We start from the raw sequence: 12878 nt of genomic DNA on the forward strand, positions 1-12878 counted from the left end.
AGACCCACCCAAGAAAGTGTGCTCTGCTCAATCTGTCAGCAGTGGTGGTTCTGGAATTGTGTAGAAATTATAATCACACTCCTTGGGATCTACTGGATGCCCAGTCAGAAGAGAGCAGGTTCTGGCAGGGGCAGCCAGGAGAAAACCACCTGCAGTGCCCAAGAGCAGATGGAGGAGGACAAGCCCTTGGATAAGGTAGGGGCCTCCACTGCTTTTTCTTGTCTTTCCTACAAACAATGTTCTGACAGCTGCACCCAGCCATGGGAGCTGGTAGTGGCTACGAAGTCCTGAGCACCTGTAAGGACAACATCATCGACCACCCTGAGACCAACCACTGTGCACTTTTTCCACCAGAGCTGGGCACTGAGCAAGATCTGCTGATACCACTGCAGCCATGGAAAGCAGCAGCCACAGAACATGCTGTGCTTCCTCCTCTCCCACCTCAGGAGGAAGAGTCCAAGTCCCTGCTTCTTCCACAGCCTCTGCAAATGGTCCCAGTTGTGATGCTCCCCCTGCCAGGAGATGCTGAAGTGATTTCCCCCTTGTCCATCTGTTAATAAAACTGTTGATTTGCTTTGAGAAATCCTGTGTCTGTGAGGGTCTGGGCAAGAATTTTTTGGGGGATGGCTCCATTTCCCCTCTGTAACAAACATGAAGTTTGTGCTCCCATGGATGTTTGCAGTGGTTACACTTGTGCTTAGACATTTGACACCCCTCTGTCTTCTCTCCTCCTGGGGTTCTTGCTGTCTCCTCCTCCCAGCATCTTTTCCCATGACTTGGAATACCTCTGAACTTGTTTCAAAAGATTCTACTGAAATCAGCAGTTCCATCAAAGGGTCTCTTCCTGAAGCTGTTCTTTATAGGATGGCTGTTCCTTAAATTGGAACACCCAAAGGCCTGCAGAGGCCATTGTGTCACCTATTTCTGATCATCAGATCTTGACCCACAGCTGAAGCCTCAGGCACCTCTGGAGACACTTTGATGGGTGCTGGGTGACAGCCCTGTGCACACAGACCTCCTGCTTTTCTCCCTGCCCTCCCCTTCCAAAGGGGAGCACTGCCTGTGTCCCCCAGGCTGCTGAGAGTCACTCTTGGCACAGGCAGAGCTGGCTTTGGCCTGGCAGCAGTGGAGCTGCAGGAGAGGCCTGGGAGAAGAGGGAAAATGCTGCAAGGGGGAATGAGGAGGCAGGAAAGAACTGTGAGGGACAGTGAGGAGGAGGAGGAGGAGGAGGGAGAGGAGGAGGAGGAATCCAGGAGGAGCAGCCCTGGGACAGAACGAGGAGCAATGGCCACAAACTAAAACACAAGGAGTTCTATCTCAACAGAGGAAGAAGTTTCTGTCAAAGCTGGCAGGGCACTGAAACAGGCTGCCCGAGTTATACAGTCAGTCTCTCTCTCAGGAGACATTCAAAGCCCACCTGAATGTGTTCTGTGTCACCTGCTCCAGGTGACACAGCTTTGGGCAGGAGGATTGGACTGGGTAATTTCCAGAGGTCCCTCCTAACCTTAACGATTCTTTGATTCTGTGAACTTGTAAAATTTATAAGAAACTGCTTGTGTGTGCAAATGTCAAAGAGAAGCATAAAATGTAATATGTAAATCATATTTTTCCCCTTTTTATTACTTTTTCTTTCCCTGTTCCCTTGCCTCTTCCCTTCCCCAGTTCTCTAAGTCCCTTAGGCCAATAGTAGAAATACTCCAATAATTCCCGAGGGAGGAGCCGGCTTTCCCCAGGTTTTTCCCGAGGATTTTCCAGGTTCCTTGAGGAGCCGCACGGCGGGCGCCGGCCGGCCATGGCGGGGGCTGACCGCGAGGGGTCGCCCTTGTAGCGGAGCCTGGCTGGGAACATCCCCGGAATTCCCTGGACAGGCGCTTCCCGTGACTCTGCAAACGCCGCGGCACCGTCATTCCTTCTGAAGAAAACACTTTCAGTGCAGTTTCTCCATTTCGAAATTATGATGTTCCTTAGAAGGACATAACTTGCTGATTAGAGATATGTTTGTTTAGCCGCAGTGCTTCGAGTTTCAAGTTTGATTGCGTTCATTTTAATCACAGAACCGATCTTATTTTCAGTAACACGGACTTGTTTGTTCCAAATGCATTTATGAATTCTTATCTCAGTTACGTCACGTGCCGAAAGGGATATTACTAATTCCTAAAATCATAAAACCCCAACTTACACAGTTGGGAAGTGCTGGAAGAAGGAAGCGTATTTTGATTTTTTTTTTTAAAAGGGCTCAATTTAAAGTCTTTAATCCTGTTTATGCCGCCCTAAGGGTTAGCCTACAAAACCACACATGATCCTTGTGCCTCTGATGTGAAAGACCTGTCAAATATCACAGTGTGACACAGATACACTTGGCTCATGTCACGTTGTCCCTGCCCGTGGCTACATGTCTTTTGTCTGTTATGCTTTACCATGTCTTCCTTTTTTCTAGATGCAACCTACCCCAGAAACTGCCAGCTGCTCCAGCTGCCATCCCTTCTTCTTCCACCCTACATGACAAAGGAGGAGAAAATAAACTAATTGAGGCAGTGGCACTTCACAGCACAATTTCCTGGCTCCTGTCCCACCCCTTCTGCCCTATGATCAGAGTGCCTGCTCGTCCCCTGCTTGGAACTCTTTGGGAGAAAAATCTGAGCTTTCTGGGCCTGCAAGACAAGAACCAAAGAAGGTAAGCTTTTAAAAACGCAAGGCAAGGAGAGGTTTTGGTGATGAAATAAATTTCCCCTTGCAAGTCACCTTTAATACAGAAATGGATTTTCAGAAACTTTAATTTTCATCCAAGGGTTAAAGTGGGACCTACAAAGAAATAATGAATAACATTACAAACACTTGTAACCATCTGTCCCAACCTCACATGTTTAACAGTCATGTCTGTGGGCCACAGGGTGAAGAACAGGGGTCCAAGGTCATACAATGTCAGCAGCAAAATGTTGCTCGAGTTCCACAGAGCTCCTTTCCCAGCCCACTTCCAGCCTGCCACGAGGAATGTCCATGCTCCCCAGGACATGTGTGCCAGGGATATGGGGCTGCAAGAGTAGGAGGTTCATTACCTTGTTCCAGAAGTTACTTAGGTGCTATTTTAGGAAGAGGTCATCACCAGGCCATAAAGTGCTTGGAAAATGTCCTCTCTCACTATTTCTCCGTGGCAATGGTGGGGAGAATGCCAGTGGAAAATTCCTGTGCATAATGAGGTCAGATATACTAGTTTTTCCATCTTTTTTAACTACCCAAGCAGTGAAAAGCAACTGGAGTGACAGTCAAGGCTGATCCAGACACAGCTCCAGGAAACATTTTGCAAGAACAGGACCTTGATGTAAACAGGAGTTCAGGACCTTAATGCAAATGAGAGTCACTGAAAACATCAGGCTGATGGCCTGCTGAGACGGGGTTGTTCTAATCAGAAGAAATATTTGAAAGCTAACTCCATCTCCTGAGCACAACAATGCCTAAACCTAAAGGTGGATATGGGAACATGTGACTGAGCACCCCAACTGGGCCTTGGAGCCCCAGAGCCAGCGTGGGCTGGAAGGGAAGTGCCATAAAGAGAGGGAACAGTCTGTACACTGGCCAACATGCAGAGGTTTAATTTCTCCCCAGCAGGTACCAAACACGGACATCTGTGAAAGTCACTGTGCAGTGAATAACAAACACCCAAATGTGGGGCATCCAGAGAGGCAGGCAGGCCAGCCCTGCCAGCATCAGCAGCTGCACTCCAAGCACAAAGCTTTTACTGCAGTGACTATTGACCGAGCCCAGCAGCCCTTGGGAAGGAGAGGCTTCTCATCCAGCTGTGTATCAGTGCCTGACTCCCAGAGCTGATGGCTTTGCTTCAAAATTTGGCTCTGACACAGGGGAACAGAGCAGCAAGAGGAGTCAGCAAATGCAGGCAAACCCTTCTGAACTAGTTGTGGTGCTAAAAAGTACTGTTGAGCCTCTTCTTTGCACAATGATGAAAACAACACTGTGGTATAAAAAAGGCTGGCTTTACAAACAGCACGGTGGAAACCTGCAAGTAAACCAAACACTAAATAAGTATCCATAACTGGATTCATTTATTTTTAATAAGGTGCAATAATTAAAGTAATAATTAGAGAAAGGAAGGGCTCCATTTTAAAATTATTTTCAGATTCACCCCAAGTTTTGTTTTCAAATTTGAGCTTATACATACATACATATATGTATAAAGGTAAGTTTGTGTATAAATATTACATACATATAATTTCCTTTATCTACATTGCCTTTTTCGTAATTAAAGAATTTGAATCATCTGCCTTACATAGAGAAGTTTTAATAACCATGTTTGTATGGGAAATACGGTGGTTTTTTTCAGCCACTCACTAATATCATTTTGTGAAGCCTTAAATGGCTTTAAATGCCCTTTAAGCAGGCTTAATTCTGCTTACTTCAGAGAAATCTCAACTTACAGAAAGCTGGAAGAGTGGAATCTTGCTCCAGAACAGTATTGATCTGATCCATTCAAGCATGAGCTTTTTATATCAAGTCTATAAGCAATAATTCTGACCCATATGGTTTACTGAATCAGAGCCTAATTTTGTAATATCCAATCCAGATTTATATCTTAGTACCTGAACATTGTGCCTTACCAACTAGAAGGTTGTCCAGCATAATTAATGAATCTATGTAGAATTATGAATTATTTTTTATATATTCTCTGCCTCTAATTTTTAAGAAATATGTTTGAAAACCAAACCATAGAAAAACAAAAATGCTTAACAGTGTTCTGAAACAAACTTAGGCCATGATGTTGTGAACAGTACTGACAGCAGTGAGGGATTATTCACACATACAAGATAAATCCTAGATGTAAATATTTCCTTGTTCATAGCTTACACACTTTAGGGTACAAAAACAAAGCAAAATATTTTTGTGCCAAGTCCAGTAAAAGCACTTTCCATTATATTAATTTATAACTTGAAAATACCCATAAAACTTGCTCCTACAAAAAAAAAAAAAAACAAAACAAAATCAAAGTGCAGTACCTTTAATATTTCTATTACCTCCCTCTTGGATGCTTTAACAAGCAAAATAGCATAAACTTCTACAGATGGATGTTTAGCACAGTTTAGCAGAGCTCTATGCATCCCATCAGAGCAGTGAAATGAAGACAGACGGTGCAATAAGTGCAAGAGCTGTAAATGAATGTGAACAGAAATTGATTTTGAAATGTTCTTGGCACTTTCCCAAGAAAATATTATCACTGTGTTTAAAGAGAAGCATTCCGTGCATTGTTTCAGGACTATTAAGAATAAACTCTGGCCTCCTTAATTATTTTCTCTTCTGAGACCTATTTTCAGTGCAGCTGCAATATTTACATAAAAACCAAGCAAACTTGTATGAATTGTCAAAGTTAAATTATACAAGAATTGTACTTGAGCACCATGTCTAGTTCTGGGCTCTGCAGGACAGGACAGATATGGAGCTACTGGACAGAGTCCAGCAAAGGGTCACTGTGATTTTAAAGGGCCTGAAAAATCTCTCCCACAAGGAAAGGCTGAGAGATCTGTGACTGCTTGGCCTGGAGAAGAGAAGAATCAGGGAGGGACCTCGTCAGTGCAGAGGAGCACCTGGAGGGAAAGCACAAACAGGACAGAGCCAGGATTGTCTAAGCAGTGCCCAGTGACAGCACAAGATGCAAAAGGCACAAACTGAAACACAGTTCTGTCGGAACATCAGGAAACACTTTTTTACTGTGAGGGTGTCTGAGCACTGGCACATCCCAGGGATGTCATGGAGTCTCTGCACTCAGATATTCCAAAGCCACCCAGACACAGTTCTGGGCAAATCACCCTAAGTGAGAAGGGGAGGGGAGTTTGGACAGAGTGAGGCTGGACCACTTCCAACCTCAGCCATTCTGCCATCCTATGTAGTTAATTGAAATTTAAAATCTGTCAATTAAAAAAAAAATCTTGAGTATCAACCTCATTCTTTTTCAATGTTAGTCAAGCCAACTGTTTCATTCTTTGAGTGGGCAAGAACTATACACATGAAGTAAGATTATTTTATGCTTTCCTAGTTTGCAGCTGTAAGTGATAATGCATTAGCCTCCCACGGAGAGCAGTCAGTATTCTGCAGATTTCTAAAAGCATCTAGACCAGGCTACTCTTAGGTGAACAAAGCTGGACCTGTGTGAATTTGCATGACTCTGTGTTCCCTAACCTAGGCTGCTTACTTCTTAGGAAAAACTGAAAACAGCTGGGCTAGAAGGTTCTCAGGAAAAGTCTCATATTAAAGTTTTCATTTTTGTAAACCCAGCCTTGTCTTACTGTTTTGTTAATCTGATTTTAAAAATGCCTAAAAAAACAAAAGAAGCCCCCAATTAAACAAGAAAAACCACCCCACCAAAACAAACAATCAAGCAAACACCAAAACACCTGGGAGAGGTTTTGCTTATGGACAATGTTGTATTTGTGTGTGTCTGTGTGTGAGTACACATCTTATAACACACACCATTATCACAAGGCACCATAAAATATGTCAAACTAAGAGACCCAGACCTGGCCAAAGCATGGCCAAGATGGAAATTTTAAAGGTCAAACGCTGTACTAGTTTTGATGATTCAGAAGTTGGAAATCTTCCATTTCCATTATCATGTATCTAACTTCCTTAGCATATCATTAAAGGATAACTTGTTTCTGCAGGTGCTAGCTTTCCTCAAGGACATAAGCCCATTATTATCATTATCATCATTAGTTGTGTGTAAGACTCTATGACATTTTCTTATCACAGTCAGTGTTACATCCTGAAATCCCAGCAATTTGCATCATTCCTCAGTGCCTGTGGCTGTGCCCACGGCCCAATCCCTGTTCCCAGCTCCCTTCATCACCAGGCAGGGACTCCTCCTGGTGAGGTCCCTGCCCTGGCAAGTAGAAGCATGGTTTGTTAATACAAGTCTATAATTTCCATCACAGCAATTATTGAGATCAACTAACACCAAGGCAATAGCAAAATGTACTAGTTGACTTCCGATATTGATTTTTGTTCCTGTACTTTGAAATGCTTCCAAATTCCGGCTGTGACAAAAATGTTACAATTAAAATCTTGGATATCACACTGACATCTATTGTAGAAAAGATGCACTTAAGGAAATTTAGAATTTACAATATATTTTGTACTGACAGACTAATTAATGAGACAAAAAGAAGTATTTGGTTTAAATATCAACAGTAGAGTGCCCAGTGGGATTCTTTGCTTCCTTATTGTACCAGACAGTGCCAGAGCCATGCAGAGAACTGCAGATGCTCTCCAAGCATACAAGAGTACTTGTGTTCAGTAGAAATCACTTTGAACATAAAAAAATGGGACAACCTGCTGGACAAAGAAACTGTTAATTTTGACAGACATGTCTGAGAAGAGTTCCACCATCCTGTTAATCTGAACAGGCTCGAGCCAAGGGAATGACAACCAGGGATAACAAAGCCTATGGAAAAAATGCCAGGTAGGGTCAAGGTACTGCTATTTTAAAGTTAGTGTTTTACCAGCTAATCCAAAACTCTGAATTTTCAGTCTTCCTGCTCTGCAGAAAGCCCTGGCATTTGTGAACACCTGAAGAGTGATTCACTCATCACAGGTAGTTCTACACAAAGATACTGAAATATGCAATATTCTCTTCAGAGACTCTGTAACAGCTGTTAAGTTTCTACCTAAGCTGAAACCCTTACCAAAATCATCCTCCCTCTCCAAATGGAAAATGTGAAATTTTGTAATAAAAATAAATTCTGTAAGCAATGAGTACATCTACCTATGCTTTCAGTATCTTGCTACAAAAATCTGTAAGTTTCCACAGAACAACAAACCCCAAAAACTTCTATTCTTGTCTCTTAAGGAAGAGACATGCATGATTATGCAAGTACCTATTCAGCATTTTCCACTATACTATAATTTCTCAAGTTGGCCAATTTCTACCATATTTAGTAATTAAGACAGAGTCTCAAAGAAATTCAACTCCTGTTAAATTGCCACATTTTATTAATCTGAGTAGTGGACAAAAATTCAGTGTGCTCTTGAAGCAAAAGGTAATTGAGTACAGCCCTGTCGTCTTCTGATATGTAATTTTCATTGTGATGAAATGGCAATGCATGCACCAAAACTTAGGTTATGCATAAATTGTATTTGTATTATCACCTACACACAAGTATCAGGAGAAAAGGTTGACTCAGGAAAAGAGGTTCTGTTGAGCAATGCCAAGAACATTTAATTTTCAAAACAGGTGTTCATATCACTGCCAAATGATCGTTATGGAACAAGAACCACAAAACCTTTTGTGTAGCTTTGTAAGTGGAGTCTATACAGGACAGGGTAGCTCAACCTGAGAAATAAAAAAAAAAACACTTATGGTAAGAAACCAATATATATTGAGCAACCAGAAACTTCTGGGACAATTTGGCTACCAAATAACAATGCCATGAAACACCTGGGGCTGCCTCCACTGCATGACTACTGGTCAGACTATTCCAAATATTGGCTACTAGCATGGTCTGTGCAGTGAAGTGATAATTCCATTCACACACCATCCACCTTTCCCTACAAAGAACCCTCAACAGAGAATACTGGAAATATAAATACATATTTTCTGATGTGGACATGAAACAGCTCAGCCCAATCAATTTCTTTCTGCCAAATGCCCCAGAGCCAGCTCACCATCAAAAGTGACCTGACTGCAGGGCTGGGCTGTAAAGCCAGAGCCTCTTGGATAGGAGTGTAGATTCCTGGGACAAAGCCCAACCTGGAAGGAAAGGAGCTAACTGCAAAGCTGAGCTGCAGTGGCAAAACTCTCTGGGGAGGGAAGAGCAGCACTGGGCAGTAAAGAACCAAGGGCTGATACTGATAGGTTGGATAGGAACTGAGTTTGGATTTAATATCAGGTTTGCTCAAACCAGCCTTGAAAAGCCTGTAGCACAACCCTGCTGATGTGTTCACACTATTTAATACAACTGCTGCTGAAGCTCAGCCTGTGCATGGAGCCCAGGGCTCACCTTCATCTCAGGAGAGATGTGGAATACTGGGTGAGAACAAAACTGCAGCCACATGGGTATCCCAAAATCCTGAAGGCTTACAAAACTGGTACATCACTAAAAAGTATAAAAGACAAATGACAGATCAATCCATAAGGCATTTGTTTGGAGATACCTCCAGTCCCTACAAGACAACAGAAGAGAGACTATTGTGCTCTCTTGGAAATATCAGACACCTGGATTCCTGAAGGAATCTGTAAATAAACAAGTAGAAATGAACCAGCATCCATGAACAAGTACACCAATAGGTATCACTTTGAGCATGGGTTGAACTAGATCCTAAAGTTCCTCCCAAGCCTACTTACTCTATTATTAGACATTTTATCAATATGTACAACAAGCAAATCTCCAGAATATGTGTTCTAGAATGATGGATTTACTAATACAGAACAAACAGCTTCAAGGCTTCAGCTCCCTCCTCTACCCATCACACCAGGATCATATCCCTTCCTTGTACAATCCACACTTTTTTTTGTGATCCTTGGCTTGTGGCATCAGATGTATAGAACAAAGAGGAGGCACAGCATGCCCAAAGCAAACAAATCAGGGAGCTGCAGAAGTGCAGAGGAGTGAGGGGGGAATTCACATTTTTTGTCAAGCTGAAGACCCTCACTGGAGGCCCACTTTTGCTCTGAAGAGGAAAGAAAATATCAAATGATCGTGTGGACTACACATGATCTACATGAAATACACCCGAGAATCGGCCCAGCTTCTCCTCCAGTTGTATTAGGGCTGCACTTGTGCTTGTTTGAGAGAAAAAGATACAGAGCACAACCTGAAAGCATGAAACTTTTGTACATGAACAGTTCAAGATTTGGGAGGTGTGCAGCTACAAGAAGCCTGTGTTTTTTCAATGAATCTCTCCCTTTGGCTTCGGGGGTTTAATACTCATACAAAAGAAGTACAGCAGAAACTGTCATCCTCATTTCTTGCTCGATTGCTCTGTGGCATTTGCTAAGCTCTCTTTATTTCAACAGAAGACTCCCCAGAGCACAGAAGGTGTTCCTTCTTGGCATGTAATTACTGACTCCCTTTTGACTCTTAGGTAGAAAAATATTGTTAACTCAGCTCATTTTCTTATAAAATTTGTATTTTTCTTAAATCCTTTGCTGCTAAAACTGGCAGAGATCCAGTTCCCTTTGCTGAGGTTCTCAAAATGAGAGAGCCTTTTTAATTCAGACTGAACAGATGAAGCAAGCACCCCCAAAATGTAAAATAAATTATCTCAGAATGAAAAATAAAACTCCCAAATTTTAACTTTAAAAAGCATTTAGGGAATACACTTTTTTAGAATCAACAGAAATTCTGCTGGAAACTCTTCAGCTACACTGTCAACTTTATGAATGGGCATCAACAGAAGCCAGTTTATGACAGAAAATAACGTATCAATGAGATGTCCTAGCCATTTACAGGGCATTTTCACATTTTCAATGCTCTAGACTGCCATGGTCTGTGTGGTAGAAACCACATATGGTACAATTGTGAATAAGCCAGAAAATGGGGCTTTAAGGAACACAGCACAAACACGGACTAGTATGTGGGTACCTGGAATGTAAACATGGCAAAATGGCACAGAAGAGAAGTGAACAAACCAAAATCAGGGGATGAAAGCAAATTATCTCTGAGCAGATCATAAACCGCATAAAAAAGAAGGAAGGAGAAAGGACAGATCAGTTGAATCAAAAACAGGGTGTGAAAGTGCAAGTGAGGAGCTGCACAGGGTTGAAGGAAGTAGGCATCACGAAGCTGAAAGAAGCCAACCACAGTTTCAGAGAAGGTCTTTCAACATCCAAAGGACAGTGGCTCTGGTGCTTGCTACTGCTGTGCCAGCTGCTGTTACTGCCTGGAGCCTCCAGCATGCTGCACCTTCCACTTCTCTTTGGGAAGGTCCTCAATTACTGGACTGCACATCCAGAATAAGGACCAGAGATTACCAGGTGCCTATAAGTCACAGGTCTTTGATGAGAAATTCACTTATGGTGCAGAAGTTCACATCATCAGGGGCAGAAGTCAAAACTGTGTATTTGTGTCATAAAAGAGTTGCCCTTAATCTCTACTTCAAGATTTTCCTTTTTTTTTTTTTTTTTTTTTTTCTTTCTTTCTGTTAACTGGACTCAATTCACTGACCTAAATTTTCTGTTCCTCCTAAGCTCTGCTTGGCTCATGCATGAAGGAAAGGGGCCAATGATGGCCTTGTGCCACCACTGGTCTGCTGGGGACGTGCTTAGCTTCCCATGTAAATTGGCCTCGCGCTGCCCTCGTTGGGAGTTGGCTCCATCCTCCAGCTTTGGCTGCAGCAGCCCCCGAGGGGCTGTTCCACAGCCAGGAATAACTCGGCAGCTCTCCGGCCACCCTTCCAGCCCCTGGATCCCTCCAGCAACCACTTAACCCCTGTTCCTCGGGGATGCACAGCCGGGTGGGGCAAAGGTGATGCCCCGGCTTCCCTGCGTGGAGGAAGAGCCGCACGGCAGGAGGTGCCGGACACCAGAACGGGGTCAGCCCCTCGCGGGGCTCAGCCCGGCGCTCCGGAGATCCGGGCCGGCCACAGCCGCCCCGGGCGGCCGCCGAGGAGCGCTGGGCGAGCGCAGGTGCGGCGGCGGCGAGGGGCGCTGAACGCGCTGTGCCGCACCGGCTCCGCTGGGGCTCCGGGCCGGCATCGCCCACCGCTCCGGGCCGGCATCGCCCACCGCTCCGGGCCGGCATCGCCCACCGCTCCCGGCGGGCATCGCCCGCCGCTCCCGGCCGGCATCGCCCACCGCTCCCGGCCGGCATCGCCCACCGCTCCGGGCCGGCATCGCCCACCGCTCCGGGCGGGCATCGCCCACCGCTCCGGGCCGGCATCGCCCACCGCTCCCGGCGGGCATCGCCCACCGCTCCCGGCGGGCATCGCCCACCGCTCCGGGCCGGCATCGCCCACCGCTCCCGGCGGGCATCGCCCACCGCTCCCGGCCGGCATCGCCGTCGCCTCGGCGGCCGCGCCTCGCCCGCCCCGTCGGCGGCCGCGGCGGCGGGAGCGCCCCTCGCCCGCCTCCCCGCTGCTCCCGCCCGCCTCCCCGGCGCTCCCTCCGCCCCCTCGGCCGGCAGCTCCCGCCCGCCGCTCCCCGCTGCGCAGAGCGGCCGCGCCGGCGGGGGATGGAGAGCCAGCGCTGCTTCGCCAACCGCTTCGATGACTACCCGGGCAGCCCCGCGGCGGCGCCGGACAGGGAGGCGGCGGTGCCGCTGGTGACGGCCACCATCGAGCGCATCCTGCGGGAGCTGCCGGCGCTGGGCGGCCCCCGCGGCTGCCCGGGCGGGCTGTACGGCGGCGTGGCCGGCGTGGCCTACATGCTGTACCACGTCGCGCAGTGCCCGCTGTTCGCGCCGTCGCGGGACTCGTACCTGCGGGCCGCCCGCCGCGTCGTGGACGCCTGCCTGCGCTACCAGGAGGGATGCGGCGAGGCCGACGCCGACACCCGCGCCGCCTTCCTGCTGGGCGGCGCCGGGGTGTACGCGGTGGCCGCGCTGGTCTACCGCGCCCTGGGGCTGCCCGAGTACGCGCGGCCGCTGGGCAAGTTCAGGGAGCTGAGCGAGGTCTGCGCGCCGCTCTCCTTCCTCGAGTGCGGCTCGGACGAGCTGTTCGTGGGCCGCGCCGGGTACCTGTGCGCCGCGCTGGTGCTGAAGCAGCGGCTGGGCATGGAGGTAAGGGCGGCCGGGCCGGGACGCTGCCCGCGGTGCTAGAGCGGGGTGCGGCGGTGCCGCGGCTGTCCGCAGCTTGAACTTTGGGGGGACAGCCTCAAACCCCCCGGGCAGCGAGTCCCGGGAGCTGTTCCCGTCAGTCTGCCCCCCGAAGTGAAAGGATGC

The 12878-nt window shown here is 46.8% G+C and overlaps 1 protein-coding gene and 1 long non-coding RNA gene across 2 annotated transcripts in view; one reads left to right on the plus strand and one right to left on the minus strand.

Moving 5' to 3' along the window:
* Nucleotides 1-1933: 1933 nt before the first annotated feature.
* Nucleotides 1934-12455, minus strand: LOC110483284 (uncharacterized). The gene is made up of 3 exons (XR_002467548.2): nt 12417-12455; nt 2449-4012; nt 1934-1963 (listed from the first exon to the last, which is right to left on the minus strand). It is a non-coding gene; the product is annotated as an uncharacterized LOC110483284 (long non-coding RNA).
* LANCL3 (LanC like family member 3) overlaps nt 12171-12878 on the plus strand; it is a 36177-nt gene continuing 35469 nt past the window's right edge. Inside the window, exon 1 of the mRNA XM_021553035.2 lies at nt 12171-12716. Within this exon, the coding sequence (XP_021408710.2) occupies nt 12171-12716 (546 nt within the window). The remainder of the gene's footprint in view (nt 12717-12878) is intronic.

The sequence above is a fragment of the Lonchura striata genome, chromosome 2 (assembly GCF_046129695.1).
Source record: "Lonchura striata isolate bLonStr1 chromosome 2, bLonStr1.mat, whole genome shotgun sequence".
NCBI classification, from domain to species: Eukaryota; Metazoa; Chordata; class Aves; order Passeriformes; family Estrildidae; genus Lonchura; species Lonchura striata.